This window comes from Nymphalis io, chromosome 29 (assembly GCF_905147045.1).
Source record: "Nymphalis io chromosome 29, ilAglIoxx1.1, whole genome shotgun sequence".
NCBI classification, from domain to species: domain Eukaryota; kingdom Metazoa; phylum Arthropoda; class Insecta; order Lepidoptera; family Nymphalidae; genus Nymphalis; species Nymphalis io.
The window spans coordinates 772,561-793,148 of record NC_065916.1 but is presented as its reverse complement, the minus strand read 5'-3'; the positions used below and the strand labels follow the sequence as shown (position 1 = coordinate 793,148).

Sequence of the window (20,588 nt, the reverse complement as noted above, 5' to 3'; positions counted from 1 at the left end):
TTACTCAGCTTTATTTATTTATTTAGGACATAGATACATTAGATTTACTGGTGGTTGGGCTTTGTGCAGGATCGTCTGGGTAGGTACCACCCACTCATCAGATATTCTACCGCAAAACAGCAGTACTTGGTATTGTTGTGTTCCGGTTTGAAGGATGAGTGAGCCGGTGTAATTACACAATGGCAATGTCTATGGGCTTTGGTGACCACTTACAATCAGGTGGCCCATATGCTCGTTCACCTACCTATTCTATGTATAAAAAAAGAAAAAAAAGACCGCTAAACAGAGGTTGAAAAGTTATTCGATAGTGATTTTATTTAATATATGTTATCACATCATTCATAAAAAAACATCACATACATAAATAGTAATTAAATAAAGGCTTATAGTTAAATCCGCCCCGGACTGTATACCTGTTACAATGTGCACTAGCCCTTGTGTATTTATGCGTATATAATATAAATTAAAAAAACCATTTCAGATAAAGTATAACGAGTGGGAAATATCGAATATTGTTTGTCTTTGATTAATTTAATAATGAGGTATTCTAAAAGGAGTATAATATCAAATCAATAATTCCTTATTCAATTAGACTCATAAGGGCACTTTTGAAACGTCATGACATAAACGCCATGTTACATGTGTTCAGTATTGAATTAAATGTAAGAACCGGCAAGAGGCTCAGTGGTTGCTCGTATTAGTTGCTAATAAGTATAAGCAACTAATATTCAAAATGTCTATGCTTTCATCCTAACATCTTTGGTTAGGTATTGACAACGCCACAAGGCTACGTGTGAATAGGGCCTTAACCAGATAACTTATAATTAACAAGTAAATATTGGATAGTTAAATAAATAGGATATGAGATACGAACGCAACTTAAAATAGACTCCGAAGCCCGCTAGACGCCGGCACTGATGTCATTCTATAACGCCATCCGGTCTAGCGGATAAACTTGAAATCTTTATTTAAGGTTAATATAAGGAAAATGGGGCATGTGTGATATTTTATTAGTAACAAGTTTGGCTTTCAACAAATGACCTTAAGTAAATACCCAATCATTGGCAAGGCAATGCGCTGGTATATGATTTAAGCGATATTCTGTTTGCGGTTTCTGTACCCCTCAATTGTTATAAGAATTATTCACGGCGTTAAGTAAAAAAACGAAATAATTGAATTACGTTGGAAAGCAAACGTAGTATATAAGAAAATCGAACTTACACTCTTTAGCTCTCCGGTTAAAAAAAACTTTATCATAAATTAATACCTCGTAAACTGAAATAGGCAGACATAGCAGTTTGGGATTCGTTTATGCCCGCAGTTTTAATCACAAACCAAGTATTCCTAAGGTACGATAAGCGCTGGATTCACACTAGCGCCTTTCGCTAATGACCAGGGCGGAAAAGTTGTAGGGTCTGCAAAATTCGGAGTATTGAGTCAATTTATTTATGTCAAAATTGTGTATCATAATTTTATCAATGTTATGCAAAATTTCCATAATGGTCGAATCAAGAACTAAGTCATACAACCTCAAGCCAAAGACAAAGCCCTCCACGACAATTCGTCAGCCACCTCTTCCTTTGACCATTAGTGACATCCAACTGTCAAGTGGGAATAATTAAATAATCGATGAAATATTCGAAATGAGCGGAATTTCGGAACGTCATTCGCTAGTTAAATTAAGAAAGACTGTTGCCCATGGCAACCGGAATAACAGACCACAGAGAATGTCTTGCTTAGCAACGAAATTTACAGAATGGACAGTGCATTGCAAATCACAAGTTTGAAAAAATATATCTATATATGAGCCCGGTAACGGTACGTAATGTTCTATACATTAAATGCTAATGAAAAAACATGCGAATTGATTAGAAATATGCCTATCTCGACTCCGCTGTAACCGTGAACTATTTATCTGATTCAAAAATGTTTCCATCAAAAGTTATTACTAATCTAACAAATTTTATATCTGTTTGACCTTTTGTAAGAACTTTGTGGTAGGGCGTTGTGCACCTACAGCTTGCTACAGGTATGAGGGACATGTCAGAGGGTCACGGTAGCATGCGAAAGCGATGGTGGCGTGGCGCTCCTCGTTAAGACGGAAAGGGTACCGCTGGTTTTTTAGTGGGTAGTCTTGGACACCGGCGAGCCCCACATACCCACGGAAACAGTGGGGACTGTTGCCGTGTGGGAAACGCGTAACGCGTTTTTGCAGCGTTAAAAAAAAAGGTACAAGAGACATAACATCTTAGTTCCTTAATGCGCATTGACGTTGTAAGGTTTAGTTAATATTTTATTTATTTATTTAAGTAAAGCTTTTGAGCTATAGTCACTATTAAACGGTACATTATATTGCTATTTTCCTTAAAGTTTTCGGCGGGAGAGTTCAATATACCTCAACATCCTGCTTATAGTACGTTTACCTTAGTTACAAGCAATAAACAATAATTCTATAAATACAATCATCTATATAAATACGAGAAGCAAACGTTTTCATACGATATCGTATTGAAGCGCGATGAGTACAAGACAAGAAAATAAGTGAATCTGTTTCTGAGTTATTAATTTTTAATTCAGTTGCAACAAAACACGGAAACGAACGGTCGTGTCGCGACCACAGATTATTTATTAAAGTTTTTTTTATTATAAAAAATTTAAATGAGTCGTGTTTGTGTTTAAAAAGTGTATCATTAAGTTTTAAAACGAAACGTCCTAACGACAAACCAAGGTCAGTGATTTTGTTTAAAGAAATTCAATATTTAAAAAACTAGTTTTAAGTTACGCAGTCTTTATGGAGGTCAATAATATTAAATTGTGTTCAGTAAAAAATATCTGTCTAAGTATATAGACAAAGGTCACATATATATAGTCTAAATATAAAAGTATATATGTAAATACCAATATTTACGCAGTATGAGTATAAAAAGTTATACAAACAAACCTCTTTGCTAAGTGTATATTTTTTTTAAACCACCAACCGGAACCTCGTGAGGGATTCTATATAATTGACGTTTATTATAAAATCACGCAATGATCACATTTTTTAATGCCCAACTGAAAAAAAAAACTACCAAACCAAGATACATATAACTTATATCAGATTATGTAGCGCGTTTCGGAGGTTTTAGTATGTAATATTATATTGTATATATTGTAGTTGGAAGCCACTCCCGTGGCTCGGAAAGCACGTAAATCCGTTGGTCTGTTGACATAACAGCGATTGAGAAAATAATTGTATTAAATTGATATGTTCACTGACTGAATAAAAAAAACAATGTATCCGTCATGGTTTCATTAATAAAATAAATATAATTTTCTTATTGTTATCTATATAAAAGAATAACTGCTTGACATATCAACGACAGGAGCGAGCATCATGAAAATTTGCATACGGATTCCTTAATAAACAGTAGACTAATACTAAGGCAAGATTTTCGAAAATTAAATTAAAAATTCAGTTAGTTGTATGATAATCATTAATTTTATAAGAAAGATCTATGGAAAAAGGTTTCTAATGAAATTATGAGGCCAGCGAAGCCGCGGGCTACTAAGTATAGCAACGAAGTATATAGTAGCCACGCACTCAGAATGGGGTAGTGAGTCGGATAAAAGAGCGTCATGTCGTTTGCCGTGACGGCATACGGGTCTGTCTTTAATAGAAGTAAAAAGTAGAAAGAGCTTTAATAGATAGTAACAGCCTGTCAATGTCCCACTGCTGGGCTAAGGCCTCCTCTCCTCGTGAGGAGAAGGTATGGAGCTTATTTCATGAAATTAGACACATGCAGGTTTCCTCATGTTTTCCTTCACCGACAAGCTCGAGATGAATTATAATCACAAATTAAGCACATGAAAATTCAGTGGTGCTTACCCGGGTTTGAACCCACGATCATCGGTTAAGATTCACGCATTCTAACCACTGGGCCATCTCGACGTTTAGTAGATATTTCACATTATAATAAACACATTAGTTTTCGCGTTAAATCATGTATAAAGTTAATTTCATACAATGACATCGTAGGCTGATTAATGTAATAACTATTTTACTTGACGTCAAATATTAAATATGGCGTCTATTAAATAATATGATGATGCAAGATTATTGCATTCAAATCGATTAGTGTTTGTTTGTTTTCTATCTTTATATAAATTATTATTATTGTTCTGGTAAATCCTAAGTGTTAGCTGCTAATGGAAATTTGATTTTTCTATATTTATTGTTCAGTAGCTCACGGCTTTGTCCGCGTGAAATTCGATTTCATTACGATTTAAGAGTGAAGCATTTTCGTGTTGTGCTAGACTTTTTTTTATCACCGACTCTTGTATTTATTTCAAACGATTACTACTGGTTTGTTATATGTATATTAAATGACGATAACTTTTTTCACTGTCATCCGTTTTCAACATAACGAAGCCTAAATCTCATTCGTTAAATGTTTTCGGATATTAGCGTGTACATACAGACAAACAATCAGACAAGCAAAAGTGATTAATGCATTTTTGTGTTCTGTTACTTCCTTGTGCTGTTACACTGGCTCACTCACCTTTCAAACCGAAACCATACCATGTATTGCTGTGATACCTACCCAGACGGGCTGCACAAAGCCCTATATACCTACCCAATGCAAAATTTCCACTCAACTCATAAGTAACTCATAAGTTGTTGTTTAAGAAAAAAAGTTAAGACTATTGATTTATATTTTTTTTATAAATTTGATAGGCGTCCGCATACTTCTTGGTGTAAGATTGTGGTAAAAAATATTAATTATCCCTTACATTATCAATGCCTCACCAGCCTTGGGGCTAAGATGTTATGTTCATTGTGTTGACTTTCATTGAGTTGTATCGACCTTTCAAAGCAGAACACAACAATACAGTATTGCTGCTTGGCGATAGTATATGTGTTGAGTGGTGGTACCAACCCAGACGGGTTTACGCAATGCCCTGTCACCATGTCTGATGCGGGAGCCGAAGTAATGGAGTGGATCACAATTACATACATCTGTTTACACGGAATACATCTTTCACATTAATACGTACATATATAGTTAATTGTGAAGTAAATAAGACAAGATTTATAAATGATGATAGTACATAGACGAATGAGATGAACACCTATACGCAAGTCAATAATATATAAATAACCACGTATTATTAAAATCATGCTATGCTAGGCGTCTCTCGCGTTATACCAAACGCGGAAATCCGACAAAAGTCGAAGATATTGGGAAGCGTATCACGATGTTAAAGTGGAGACAGGCTGGACACTTGGCCAGACAGGAAGACGGAAGGACTAAAGCCGTTATGTAGTGGTGAGCTAGAGAAGCGAAAAGACCAGTGGGAAGACCAACCGCCCGATGGTCAGACGATTTTAGAAAAATGGCGGGTGCTCACTGCTATGCCCAGCAGTGGATTAATGTGGGCTGAATATGGTGATGATCATTCAAACTTTTGTCAAATTATAATCAATTAGAAATGAAGCTTTTAAAAGTTAAATCGATTATTATTAACACGATGCGTTGCTAATCTTGTGACCTTTATGTACGACGTGTGCTATCTTATATATAATGAGTATTTTATTTACATTTTGGATTTACTTGAGTACTACTTTCAGACTGTCGTCCTTGGTCGGTTGAGTAGTTAAGACGTAAAAACGTAAAAAAAAAGTCAGTTACGCATTTATAGTATTAGTTAGGATATAGGAATAGAAATTATAAATAACTACTGTTTTAATCATGACCGCGTATAGTGGCAAGAATATTAGCATGTTCTCTTTGAATAATAATTCCGATTCTCTGGGCGTAGTTAACCAGCTCTCTTGTCGAGGAGAATTTCATACTTTGGTTGCCTTAGGATCCTAGTTGAATTTATTAATCAGAATCTTCGTACGGGTAAATTTTTTGCAACATGCTATGTACAAATATTTTAGTTTCTAAACGTTGATGTGTGGTTTCGGACGCTACCAGTAAAAACAATATTACCAAGTTTTGCGCGCTAGGCCCGACCCTACTCGGGTTATATATTCCTGTCATCAATAAGGACAATAAAAAGGACGTAATATGTTAAATATTATTATATATAGGTGTTTACCATAAACACATCAAGAAGTGAAACTTATTAGAAAAAAACTCGAATTATTCTTTTAAAAAATAGAACACCAAATCATACAAAATTGTGTAAACAACTCACTCAATTACTATTAAAAATTCAAATAACACAATTGAACACATTGAACAAACTACAAGTCGCGCCAATAATGAACATTTCTGTCCACAAACAAAATGGCGGTTTTAAATTGGCGCGAATCTTTTTTTTTTAACAACGCTGTTGTATGGATCAAGGAATCTCCTTACTGTATATGTTATTATTAATCTAATGCCATAGTGGATATACGTCATATTTGAAAAAAAAAATGCAAATGGAACAAAGGTATAATACCTACGGTACTTAATAATAATTATATTGCGTGATTTTCAAGATAAAAGAGACCAGCTGACTAATAGTGAGTGATGTGTTTCGATTTAGCAAATCAAATGAAAATATTTTTATTCAAATAGACTTTTATAAATACTTATGAAATGAGAAGCGCTATCACCGGTTCGGAATATGGATTTTACCGAGAAGAACCGGCAAGAAACTAAGTATTTAATCGTTTTTTTCTATGTTTTTTAAATACAAATTAGTATAAATCAAATTCACTTAGTTCCTGCACGAGATCTACCAATCATTCAATCCACGCATTTTTGTCATACATATTATATTAAGAAACAGAGTAATAAGACTTTACTAATAAGATTATTTTTTAAAACTAATTGAAAGCTGCTTAGTTGCAACTCAAGTATAGACTGCGAAGTTTTATTAAAAATATCAGTTATATTGAGTTGGGTCCTTTTGCCACATAACAGACCTGAAATTTTAATCATTTATGTCATTATTTATACATTATATATAATAAACAGTGTATTTTTATCTATCTTTCCGTAATTGGCACGACAATGGGTTTAATACAGCAGTACTATTCTGTAAGAACTCACTTCATTACTCATCCGTGAAATCGACTTATGGTGATATACTATTTTGATGTGTGTATTCTTTACTGGTGGTAGAGTTTTGTGCAAGCTCGTCTGGGTAGATACTACCCACTCATCAGATATTCTACCGCAAAACAGCAGTACTTGGTATTGTTGTGTATCGGTTTGAAGGGTGAGTGAGCCAGTGTAATTTCAGACACAAGGGACATAACATCTTAGTTCCCAAGGTTGGTGGCGCATTGGTGATGTAAGCGATGGTTAACATTCCTTACAATGCCAATGTCTATGGGTGTTAGTGACCACTTACCATCAGGTGACCCATACGCTCGTCCGCCTTCCTATTCTGTAAAAAAAATGTTATAAATATTATGGTCACTGACATTTCATGAACGTTTTCTGCGGTGAGTTTCGAGTTTGTTCTTACAAAACAGCCCTACAGGTATCTAAGTACTGCAATCTGTAAGCTGGCAACAAGATCTAAGAAATTATTTATGTTTCATCGAGTTTAAAGATAAATGTTGCAATTAATACGTAGTAAGTTATCGTATGATATATTAAATGTCAGTCTGTATGTGTTGACCTCGCGGATCAAGTTCCTTATTATCTCATAAACAACATTGGCAATTAATATATTCAGTTGGAAATTAAATAAATTGTTCTAAATCTTGATTAAAAGAATATCTTACAAAGAGATAATTGAAATTATACGTATTAAAATTCTTTATATACAAAATACGGATGTACCTAGTTCGTGCGTCTCCTAAATGGCTCGATCGATTTTGATTGTTTTGTACTTATGGTGTCATATGTTTCGTTCTTAGCTATTGTCATCCCGAAAAAAATAAAGCAGTTATCTAATAATTATTACTAGATATATCTACTATTTACGTTGTTATTAAATATATTAGAATGAAACTATAGACAATGTAATACTTTTTAAAAATTTGACATATTCCTAACAGCAGAATTCGTTCTTAATTACCTCGAATCGAATTTGAATAGTAATTGGAAATCCCGAAACACGTTTTAGGTTATGGCGTCAATTTCATCAGAAATAACAGCTGTGTTTTCGTTGGATATATCATATTGATGATAATTTTGTATTTTGCTTAAACATAATGAATAATAATAAGATTATGTCTGCCAATATCAACTTATTAGGTCACAGAGCGAATACACACCGACCCCGGCGGGGTGTCAAGGTCCCTCTTTTATTATAACTCGACCGCGCGTAGGCGTATGGGGTCATCGCATACTCACCATCCCGACGTCGACGGTGTCATAAGCCAAGGATCGAACTCACAGGAAGCGCCCTTAGGAAACCTGAATTCTGAGCCCTTAAATGAGCTCCCAACATCCGGCTGAGCATCTTAAAGACTCGCCTTCTGTGTGACGCTGTCGAGGCCACTTGGGCCAACAGCAAAAATCCATTTATAATATAATATCAAACAGTTTTACGTGTAGCCTATTCCAACCAGAAGACGAGTAAACATTGCTATCATTGTTCGAGATCTTGAATAGTCTATATTTATGATATTAGTCATGAGTGTCGGCGATGTCGTTATCGAAACTTTGAAAGTCAAATTGAAGTGGATACAAGGAGTTCAGAGGAATGTTGTTGTAATTACAGGCACAAGGGACATAAAATCTTAGTTCCCAAGGTTGGTGGCGCATTGGCTATAAGCGATGGTTGACATTTCTTACAATGCCAATGTCTAAGGGCGTTTGGTAACCACTTACCATCAGGTGGCCCATACGCTCGTCCACCTTCCTATTCTATAAAAAAAAAATATTAATAAAGATATATTAATCAAGTTTGTAGTGCATAATACAGCAGCACTATTAGCGAATCGCATCGGATATATATATATATATATATAAATAAGGTTTGTTTATCTTTTCTCCTTATTTGATTTGAATAGTTTATATAAACGTTATTTATATGTTTACAGAAATAGATAAGCCAGTGTTTAATTTAGCAAAAGTAATAAGTAGGGCTGAAAATTTTTAGCCAAATCAGAATTTGTGCTATTATTATTGTTTGATTTCTGACTGATTCTTTATCGGCTGCCGAGATATTAAAATGCGGAAGTGCATGTACAATTATGTGCATGCTCTGTCCTCAGTCTTATAATGCGATGATAGCAATCTAATGCAATCGGAGAGCGTTCGGCCGTAAGGCGAACAACTGAATGGGCACAAGAGTATACAATTGCTGCTTGATAATTTCTTGACAGAACGTAATATTTTTTATTTGCCCTAACTGGGTTTTGAAACAAAGACCTTGGGATATACAGCCATAGAAACTAGCTACTAGACCAACGAAGAAATCATCAATATATAAATTGTTAATCTAAAAAATATATAACATTTTTTTAATTAATCTGGAGGCGACAAACTTGCGTCTTTAAATATCAATATGACTTGTAATAATGGATTACGACCCGAGGCCGTACAGTAAAGTCCCTAAATTAAAAAAAATATTATTTCTTTTACCTCAATTTTTTTGATTAGTCTAAGGACAATAAACTAAACTCTGAGTTGTTCCGTGGCCTTCATAGAATTCCGGTTTTTGCAATAACGATGTTGAGACTGGATTGTCCAGTTTTGTAATTATTTATTCGTCACTGTTATGAAGTTTTTTTTCCCACAGGTGATTAAATAACACATTGTTGTATTATGTACCGTTTCTTGTTAAATATATTCTATCTTATATATGTGTATATAAGGGAATACCCTCTGACTGTCTGATCACGAGATTTCAGAAGCTATACGATTGACTTGACATTCAGCATAGTTACACCTCTCGCAGCGTAGACTAAGAACGGTTTTTATTAATTTAACTCAAATCTTATACAAAATAAAATTTTAATGCCCTGAAATTACATTTAACAAAACATGTAACAAAAGTTTTCAAATAAATTAAAAAATGAAAGGGGTTATTTATGAATCCGTACGAAGTCGGTACGGGTAGCTAGTATAGAATAAACAATGGCGTATAGAGACGCCGTTTTTTTATTTTTTCACAGAGGTTCCACAGATGTGTAATAAAATATATTATTCGTCATAAATCTTATTCATAAATAAATTGAATTATAGATGATAATCCCTCTGCTGTCAATCCTCGCAATGACGATGGCGTACCCCCAGACGACCTTGGATCCTGCGCTGCTAAACGATATCTTTGGAACACCGCCATCGCCGACACGGTCACCCAATCTACCACCGAGACTTGAAGATGTAAGATCAATCTAAGATTAATATTAACCAGCAGCCAGCAGTGGAACATTCACAGGCTGTTACCATGTTACCATGTGTTTATTTAATGTTAAAAACAATATTAATGAAGATAAAATTTACACATTTATCAGTAAAGTTTGCTCAGCTCGTATTGAGAACACCATCGTTAACAGGGTTGGTGGCGCATTGACGATGTAGGGAATGATTAATTCTACATCACCATTTGCCCGTCCGTCCTATAACCAAAAAAATCTATTTTATTGCCAGAGATTTTTGGAAATATCATGGGTAATATTTTGTTACATAAGATGTAATCAAGATTATTTTTAAGGCTGTCTTGGACTCGCACTGATAAGACAGAAGGATTGATAGATAACAATAATAATAACAAATAAATCAGGATTTCGGTATTTGTAAGGTATAGGCTAAGGCCCCCATCAGATAAGGGCCCTGTGTCTGGATATTATTTATATATATAGATATAATTTTGATGACCTCGTAACGAAATATTCAGAACTTGATTGATGCCTAATCAAAACTGCAAGAAGGACTGCTATAATCCGCATGATTACAGCAATGCGCCATTAACTAGGAAATAAGTTTTTTTTCCTTTCTGCGTGTATAATAATCAAGTCGATCAAAGTGGAATACAGTTTTAACTGGTAACAGAAAAGCTGGTTAAATTTTTTGCCCTAATTTTCATTCCTTTTACAAATTGTTTTAAATTGAGTGAAAAAATACATTTCAATATAAGTTAAAATTTATTTTATTACCCTTATATATATATTTCACAGATAACCGTCCGTCCAACGCAAAGCGGTGCGGTCTTCACGAACAAAGAGGGCGAAGAATGCCAATGTGTGCCGTATTACCTGTGCGATGGAGATCTTAATGCCGTGCACATCAACAACGCTAGCATTCACGGCTTTGGCGTGTTAGATATTAGGTAGACAATATGACATTAACCGGAAGTAGTTATTACATCAATTTTATCCATAAGTTTAATTTTTAAACTATCTATCTATACGAATATTATAAATGCGAAAGTAACTTTGTCTGACTGTCACTCTTTGACGGCTAAAACACTGAACCGATTTTGATGAAATTTAGTATGAAGCAAGCTTGAACCCCAAGAAAGGACATAGGCTACTTTTTTATACCTAACAACTTATAAGCAAACTAGTATTATATAAATTGGCAAATGCATTATTAGTATTGTTCCCTTTGCCAACCGATTATCTTTTTTATCTTCGGTAGCTATCGACGAGCGTTAGTGTTATAGAAATAAAATAATGGAAATTGTATTATTGTTACAATTTGTTATTAGTCTTTAAGCTTCATTCATTCATTTTCATTCAACTGTACACTATTTGACGTCTTAGTTTTCACTGTGTTAACTGATAGACCAGACAGATAGACCTCACGCATACGTAGCTAGTGGCGGACTGTCAATGCTTATCAAAAATATGTGTGTGAGACCATAGACAATTTATCACTTTTAAAAGATGTAACATATTCCTAACAGAAATAAAGTAGAAAAAAAAATATTCTAATTATACAAATTCATATTTTTAATGCACTTGCGATAATGATAAAGATTTACAAGACGAATTTTGACTGCACGAACTTTGGTTATGAAAATTAGACATTTAAAGTTTCGTCTATATACGCGTTTTGATAGTCGGCAACTTACTACAAATACTTTTTGCTAAATAATAAGGTGAATGTGAATAAATCCATCCCTCCAAATCTTCCAAAATTAATTCACATTAATTACAGATTTGGAGAGAAGGATGATTGCCAAGAGAGTGTGGAGCGCTGCTGCAAGAACCCCATACCGGAACCCGCTCCAGAACCTGTCACCCCTGATCCGACCACGCAGAAGGCCTGCGGTTATCGTAACCCAAATGGGCTGGACTTCGCTCTCACTGGTGGAAATGTAAGTATTATCTTTAGTCTAACAACTTAATGATCTCCAAGGGCCATCAAGACCATAGATAAGTATAAAATTGGGAGTAAATGGGGCGTAGAATGGTAGCAAGAATGCTAGCGGCATTTCTCCTTTGATTCGCAAAATTTCCGATAATCTGATCAAAAAATGAACCAGCCTGCCCTCCATTCACCAGTAGAGACAATAGTCAAAGCGCTTCAACTGCAAACGCACAAATACATCATTTGGAATAAAATACGAATAGTTGTTCCACATTGTTTCCCTGATATGTGATGATGTTAGAGTGTAAACGCAAGTAGCGTCACACAATAGGCCTTGTCCTCGTTCCCAGAGGACCAGTATCAGTCCACCAGATCTCTTACCAACATGATTAATTTCCCGGAGCTCAATAAGAGCAGGAACGGCAATTGTAGTAAGAATGTCTAATTATTCTAAATATAATTTTTTAATTCATCTAACAGGGTAACGAGGCACTTTTCGGCGAGTTCCCGTGGGTGGTGGCGCTTTTGGATGCAAGGAACTTGAGTTATGTTGGTGTCGGTGTACTCATCCACCCACAAGTCGTGATGACTGGCGCCCATGTTGCTTTTAAGTAAGAATACCTAAAGATGGATATCCTATCTAATTATTTGATACAAAATGAAATTTTAATTCGATTTGATTAATTAAACGAAATAACAAAATATCATAGTGAATATACAATATAATATTTAAATAATTTAATTTTTTAAGGTAAATGCAGTTTTTGTTCCTAAACCTTCGAAAGTATATTGTAAATAATTATAAGACTTATGTTAGGTTAATCCTCGGGTAGTCACACTTGGGACTGGTTGAACTAAATACCATGAATATATAATATAGCAGTGGCATTATATTATTGTCTGTTTGTTCAGATTCGCGCCTGGAACGTTGCTAGCGCGCGCCGGAGAATGGGACACGCAGACTAATAAGGAGAGACTCAAATCTCAAGAACGTCTTGCACAGGATATCGTGATCAATCAAGGTTAGATCTTATCAGTACTGGTGGGAAAGCTTTGTCTTGCAAGCTCGTCTGGGTAGGTACCACCCACTCATCAGATATTCTACCGCCAAGCAGCAGTACTTAGTATTGTAGTGTTCTCGTTTGAAGGATGAATGAGCTAATGTAACTAAGGGATAAGGGACATAACATCTTAGTTCCCACGGTTGGTAGCGTATTGCCGATGTAAGAGATAGTCAACATTTTTCACGATGTCTATGGGCGTTGGTCACTTATAATCAGGTGGCTCGTTTGCTCGTCCGCATACCTATACTATAAAAACAAGCAGTTTTAGAAAAGGAATTATTTAAAAAAAATCTAACCAAGTTCACGGTATTCGTTCAAATCATAATAAGCACCATTGAATTTTGTGTAATTTTGTGTGTGTATAATTATTATGTCGTTACACACTACATTCGCATATTACATGATCGTGTACGCTTGAATCCAGTTCTCTTCAATTCTGTACACTGGACTAGCAGCAGGTCCGCTAGTAAAGCATAATCATGAATAAAATTATATTACAGAATTCCACCCAAAGAGCCTCCGGAATGACGTTAGTCTCCTACGTTTGGAACAGCCGTTCCAACTGACTGAACATATCAACACATTATGTCTCCCCAACGCTGATGAGGACTTCGACAGCTACAAACGTTGTGTCGCCAACGGATGGGGAAGAGATTCTTTTGGTAATCCTTTATCTACTACTATAAACTATTCTAATAACTCTTTATCGGTCTGACAAAGGGTTTGAACCTAGGACCTCGGGATCTGCGGCCTTATAAGCTAATCTGACCACGAGGCAGTAATTTTAATATATTTTTAGGTAAGAAGGGTCGTTACGCTGTTATCCTCAAGAAGGTGGAAGTTGACATGGTTCCATTCCAGCGCTGCGGCGCTCTCCTCAAGCAGACTCGTCTAGGACCACGCTTTAAGCTACACGACAGCTTTGTGTGCGCTGGAGGGGAGGAGGGAAAAGATACATGTCAAGTAAGCTTAAATAAGTGAAATAAACTTTTTATTCCAAGCATAAATTTTTCGGAGAAAATAATCCTTTTGCGTAAAACTTTTGCAATTGCTCTTTCAATTGAATTTGATGAAATTATCCGATAGGCACGACTCGCGCTATACTTTTAATACCATTTGCGTTAAAATAACCCACAAATTGCTTAAAAAGACCTTCCAGGCAGCTTCTTACTAATTGAAGTTTTGTACTCCTTGCAGGGTGATGGTGGCGCTCCCCTCGCGTGTCCTGTCGGCAACAATCGCTACAAGTTGGCTGGTCTGGTAGCGTGGGGTATTGGCTGCGGGGAACGCGACGTGCCGGCGGTGTACGCCCGCGTCTCCAAGTTCCGAAAGTGGGTTGATGAGGTCATGGAAGCTTGGGGTTACCCCACGGAAGGATAAAGTACTTGAAAATTAAGAAATAAAGTCGTATATATTTATACCCTTTTTTTTTTCACGCTTGATCTTTCTCATACTTATCTCAAAGATTTATCAGAAAATATAAAAAAAAAATCGAATTATATTCCTTCATTCATATTTACTTAATGATTGTAAAATTAGAAACTGTCACCGGTTCGGTTCTTGGAACCGGAATAGAATATACCCTGATGCGAGAAGAACTGGTGACAGAAGCTAAGCGGGGTTTTTTGTCAATTTTTGTAATCGTTTACAAATTTTAAATACAAGAAAGAAATGGCCGGTAGGCGATCGTTTCATTCTCAAGTTGTTATCATTCGCGAACTCACTTGTATAACCTTTTGCACATAAGCGTTCCATTACATGTTTTTTTTTTTCAATTTAGCAACAGAGGCCTTTTGAACTCTGTTATCCTGTTGTATACATTGCCCCACAAAACAGTTACTGACTCTAAGCATTCGAGTATCAGGAGTAATTAGTTTGTGTTGGTTACCAATGCTATGTGTATCTCGTCGATAGACTCACCGCTGTCAACATGCACCTGTTAGGGAACACAAATAACACCACCGACCCCGCCGGCGGGGTCGACGACCCTCATACGTGACGTCTCGTCAACGCCTAGGCGTATGACGGTGTTTATAGTGCACACGTCCGTCCCTCTCGATTTCAACGGCGTCCTAAGCCGAGGTCTGGCCTCGTAGGAGGCACCCTTAGGATGTCCGTCTCCCTCGTGTGGTTCCCAACCGGCTGAGTTTAACTCACCCATCCCGCCCGGTGACGATGTATGTGTGTAATTAATGAGTAAATGTGTGTATCACATTTACTCATTACAAATATAATACTAATAATACAAAAAAGATTTATAAATACTTGTGTAACTAATAACATTATGCACATTTGTATTATTTATATTTATATTTAATACACAAAATGGAACCCAAGTACCTGTGTGATTTTTACGCATAAATTCATGATTTCATTACTATATTATGCAAAATAGAACCAAAGGCATTCGATTGCGTCATGTGTAATGAAATAGTGTAAAATAATACTGAAAAATATTGTAAGCTGCTAGCTAGTGGTTCCGTTTTGCATATAATGTTTCCAGAAAATGCTTTGATGGGCGGGAGGAATAACTCGGCTGGACAAAGTAAGGAATGAGTATGTCAGGGGATCGTTCAAGGTAACACCAATTGTGGTAAAATTGAAGGAATGTCGACTGCGCTGGTACGGCCATATCCTGAGACGTGACGATGACCATACTATCAAGAAAGTCTTAAATATCCCGGATCGACCGCAGGGAAGGGGGCGACTGCCCGCAACCTGGTGGTCAAACACGCAGAAAGAGGCCCAGAAAGAGAATCTGAGTACACGGACAAGCCAGAACAGAGCTCTCTGGCGCATCAACTAATAATATATAACATCGCTCGTAGGAAACAAATGACATGACTACTTTTACGAAAAAATTCACTTGTAAGTACTTATTGGACAAGGTCGAAGTGTGCCTGTCTTTTTGTCAAAACACGTGTTTCTACGAAAAGGGTAAACATTGCTCTTAATAAGATAAGGTATCAGGATTTAAAAGATGGAAGAGTATCGAAAAGTGGAGGTAGGAACAAATGCAGCGATGAGAAAGTTACACAAGTCGGATCGGATACCGATACAGCCTAAATGTATTACGTGGAAATAATACCACCAAGTAGTCCTACCATCAAGGTAATAGAGCTTTGTGCAATTCTGGGTAGGTACCACCCACTCATCAGATATTCTACCGCTAAACAGCAATCAGTATTGTTGTGTTCCAGTTTTTAGCGTGAGTGAGCAAGTTTAACTAAAGGTACAAGAAACATTAGATGGTCCATAATTCCGTCCGCATATTCATTTTCTTTAAAAAAACAAAATATTAACGATAATTAATTTATTTAACAATACATTATATTAATTACAAAACAAAATTATTTTTTTGCTATTTGATCTTTACAGTCGGTAAGGCGGTTGAACAGTTCGCCTTTTCCAATTCGGTGTGAAGTTGCTTCAATCTTGCTCTCGCTAGAGTTAAGTTCGCGTTAGTTGCTCTCATACATTCCTAAATTAAAAAAAAAAAATTATTAAAAAAGCAGCTGCCAGATGTAAAACACTATTATATATATACGTATAAAACGAGAAAGTGGCGCAATCCTGGGAAATCCTAGGACATTTTTCACACACGTCCATCTGATTCCAAATTAAGCTTGTACAGAGCTTGTGCTATGGAAACCAGACAACTGATATACTACATATACTACTTTTCTTTTGTAAATACATACTTATATAGATAATTACACCCAGACTCAAGATAAACAGACATGTTCATGCACACAAATGTCTGTCCTGGGTAGGAATCGTACCCACAACCTTCGGCGTGAAAGGCAAGTGTCTACCAACCACACCAACCGGCCCGGCAATAATAATAATATAGAATAAGAGAACTACTACTCCGTCCTATAGATGTCAGAACTCGTAAATTTTAACTAATTGAGTTTTCATGTGCTTAATTTGTGATTATAATTCATCTCGTGCTTGACGGTGAAGGAAAAAATCTTGAGGGAACCTGCACGTGTCTAATTTCATTGAAATTATGCCACATGTGTATTCCACCAACCCGCATTGGAGCAGCATGGTGCAATAAGCTCCAAACCTTGATCTTAAAAGGGAGAGGAGGCCTTAGCCCAGCAGTGGGACATTAACAGGCTGTTACTGTATAGAGTTGATTCGTTCATGAAATAAATATATTTTTCTTATTCTTTATACAAATATATAAAATTGAGCCGTCTGTCTGTGATATTAAAATAACTGCATTTTTTAAATTAATATGGCTATTTGCGATTAATCAACACCAATATGTATATATTTTTTAATTTTGTCTTTGGTTGTTTGTCCAGGGTAATCTTACATACGGTGAAAAATTACTAATGTAAGTAACTATAAAGAGTCAGCAATCCCAAGGTACCCGTTTTGTCTTTATTTCATCAAAACTGGTTGAGCACATCAATAATAACCCAAGTTTTACGTATATAATGCATGTATCGTTGGTATTTAATATGTTAGGCTTAACTATATATATATAAATAAAATTAAAGTATCTATTTGTGATTTAGAAATAACTGTTTAATTAACAGCCATTTTTTATTTTAGTCAACCGCTTCTGTCTAATAATTAAAATGTTTTTACCTGTACATTCAGCAAAGTTTTATCAGAACTGGTCAGCTTTTCAACGCATAAGTCGGTCGTGTGTTTGGTCAATCCTTCGATGGTGGCACGTAGTGAAACATTGCATTCCCCTGTTACGAACATTTGTGTACAAATATAACAAACATTATTATAAAGATGAAAGCAGATAATAAAATTTGGTTATCAAAAAAATGGTGAAGTGCCAAGGTATGATACCAATCTTACGCACACATTAGCATAACATTAACTCTTTCACAATAACAAATCTTTCGAAAACTTACACTGACGTCATCTGACGCTCGAGCTTACAATTAGCCCCTATCAATAGCGTCACTAGGAAAAAAGTAACATTTGTCTAATTTGTACCCATGATGGATGATTACTGGTGGTGGGCTTTGTGTAAGCTCGTCTGGGTAGGTACCAGCCACTCATCAGATATACCACCGCTAAACAGCAGTACTTGGTATTGTTGTGTTCCGGTTTGATGGGTGAGTGAGCCAGTGTGATTTCAGGCACAAGGGACATAATATCTTAGTTCCCAAGGTTGGTGGCGCATTGGTGATGTAAGCGATGGTTAACATTTCTTACAATGCCAATGTCTAAGGGCGTTTGGTGACCACTTACCATCAGGTGGCCCATATGCTCGTCCGCCTTCCTATTCTATAAAAAAAAATGTATAAAACTTGCAAGTGTGGAAGTATAGCAGTAAGTAACTCTAATGCAACTTCTTGTCTGGCTTTGGGCGCTTTTTTTAGTTATTTTAACAGGCTACAGAAATTAATGAACGAACATTTAATTAAGTAAAAATTTTTAATTAAAAATTAAAAAAAATTATTAATTTAATTAAAAAGTAAACGTAAAGTCTGAAAAGTTTTAAAGTTAGGATTTATTTTTAACTTACATAACTTTTGATGCAACAAAGAGTTGTATATCAACTTGGTAGGTGAGGACTGAAACATAGACGTGTGTAGGGGAGCATCAATTTCATTTTGATTAGGTGATTGTACTTTCGTTTCTAAAAATAAAAAAAACTAGTGAGGTCTTGTGATGCAGTTGGAACGAAGGTTTAATATTATGTACTAAATAACATTAATAACATTAACAATTAATTAAAATAACAACGTTTGTCAGTTTGTATGGCACAAATAAATATATTAAGATTTAAGAATTAATTAATATAGCTTTGATAAACTTTGTATTTGTGTTCGTAAGTACCATCGTCAGACTCCGGAGCTTCCCCTGATATGACACACGCTTGGGATGACGGAGTTAAGTCCTGAAAATCGTTGAGATTTCGATTAAGTAGAGTATTAGTCAGTCCGCTACGTAATAACTACAAAAACATATTGAAAGATTCAAATGATTGAAATTGAGATGGTGGTTATGGTACATGGATTTAGGATTTATAAACAACTTAACACACACATACATACACTTCCTATTTATCACGCACTTGCCTGTGTGCATGACCCGTGATGATGAGCTTGTAATGTTATGTTCAAAAACAGTTGCTATTCTATTTCATTTGTTTTTTATTATTATTATTTTCTATTTTTTTTTTTAATAATTTACTTAAGTGTTTATATACATAAAATTTGTACAGACATTTTTATAAAATACAAAATAAAAATAACAAAAAGCACATTACAAATTTAAAGCAAAATCACGCCGTCTAAAAGATTGTCCTGTGGCATTGAACCCAAGACGCTGGCACTATTGCCTCTCTGTTCTGCTAGACTCAGCCTTTGGGCTTAATAAGCGCCAGCTCTTGGGTCACCAGAAGTATGGACCAGTTTCTTAGAAATATGTTTTATGATATTAACATAAATTATTACAAAACTACCTTTGAATAAATTTATAACTTTGCACTAGTCTTCCAGTTTAAGGTGCCGGAGTGAATTTTACTTTAATACAGATTTCTTATGATTATTGTTCATTTTATATTATTTACTTTAAAAAAGCAACTAAACCATTGTCAAAGTTTACGAAACTAATATTATTATGATTAATTTGATTAAAGTACTGAAAAAGATTTAGTAATATTAGTTTTATACATACGGGCGATTTACCAATTTCGATTTCGGAATCGGACTCTGATGCTTCACCATCCACTACATGTGCTGTCTTAGACATTATTCAAGATAAGATTAGGCTTGCAATAACTAAGTACAAAAATTAATAAATTGTTTCAAAGCTTGAAACGACTTCACTTGCGTTATGAGTATTTGACAACTGTCAACTATTTATTATGACATTTTAGTTATGGCGTATTTATTTTGTGTATTCATAAAAGGCAACAGCATTTCAACATACAGCCTTTCTACTGTTAATTGTTTTAAAAAATTAATTAGGTATTTTTCCAATATTAATTATCTAAAAACCTGTCACGGGGCAGAGCAGTAATGCTTAATACAACTGGAAACGCTAGGGGCCCAAGTTATTATAAGATTAATAATAATAAATCTGTTAACAATTGACCATTGGCTCTGGAGTTAATTTTTTTGACAGACGCAAAGAATACTAACTATTACTACAAAACAATAACGACTTTAAACATTTCTAGTTGTTTTTTATTTTTTTTAATTTTCTTTAGAAGTCGCTAATAAATGGTGTTCATGTAGCAATCATCAATGGCATTACACCTGCTTATTGATTGAATTAGCCATCAGTTGGGCGGAAATATTTTTTATTTATTACGCTTCGTGTGAGGTTGGGATAG

General features: G+C 35.4%; 2 protein-coding genes across 2 annotated transcripts; one reads left to right on the top strand and one right to left on the bottom strand.

Annotated features, from left to right (window-relative positions):
* The first annotated feature begins 2,503 nt into the window (after window positions 1–2,503).
* Window positions 2,504–14,682, top strand: LOC126779568 (phenoloxidase-activating factor 2-like). The gene is made up of 9 exons (XM_050503676.1): window positions 2,504–2,728; window positions 10,128–10,268; window positions 11,063–11,214; window positions 12,048–12,207; window positions 12,681–12,811; window positions 13,113–13,222; window positions 13,765–13,926; window positions 14,064–14,227; window positions 14,462–14,682. The coding sequence occupies exons 2-9, from the start codon at window positions 10,128–10,130 to the stop codon at window positions 14,642–14,644; spliced, it is 1,203 nt and encodes a 400-aa protein (XP_050359633.1). The 5' UTR covers window positions 2,504–2,728; the 3' UTR covers window positions 14,645–14,682.
* A 1,880-nt stretch (window positions 14,683–16,562) lies between these two features.
* On the bottom strand, window positions 16,563–20,091 carry LOC126779664 (uncharacterized). Its single transcript, XM_050503822.1, has 5 exons — window positions 19,928–20,091; window positions 19,085–19,145; window positions 18,771–18,884; window positions 17,870–17,979; window positions 16,563–16,745 (listed from the first exon to the last, which is right to left on the bottom strand). Exons 1-5 carry the CDS (start codon window positions 20,000–20,002, stop codon window positions 16,626–16,628), a joined length of 480 nt encoding a protein of 159 aa, XP_050359779.1. The 5' UTR covers window positions 20,003–20,091; the 3' UTR covers window positions 16,563–16,625.
* Between the last annotated feature and the right edge of the window lie 497 nt (window positions 20,092–20,588).

What these genes read in the sequence shown, in the direction of transcription:
- LOC126779568 (XM_050503676.1), top strand. Translation starts at nt 10,128, where the DNA reads ATGATAATCCCTCTGCTGTCAATCCTCGCAATGACGATGGCGTACCCC. An exon ending in GGCGCCCATGTTGCTTTTAA is followed by an intron (nt 12,812 to 13,112) that starts GTAAGAATACCT and finishes CTGTTTGTTCAG; the next exon opens with ATTCGCGCCTGGAACGTTGC. An exon ending in GGATATCGTGATCAATCAAG is followed by an intron (nt 13,223 to 13,764) that starts GTTAGATCTTAT and finishes ATTATATTACAG; the next exon opens with AATTCCACCCAAAGAGCCTC.
- LOC126779664 (XM_050503822.1), bottom strand. Translation starts at nt 20,002, where the DNA reads ATGTCTAAGACAGCACATGTAGTGGATGGTGAAGCATCAGAGTCCGAT. An exon ending in AGCTCCGGAGTCTGACGATG is followed by an intron (nt 18,885 to 19,084) that starts GTACTTACGAAC and finishes TTTTATTTTTAG; the next exon opens with AAACGAAAGTACAATCACCT. An exon ending in TTTGTTGCATCAAAAGTTAT is followed by an intron (nt 17,980 to 18,770) that starts GTAAGTTAAAAA and finishes TGTTCGTAACAG; the next exon opens with GGGAATGCAATGTTTCACTA.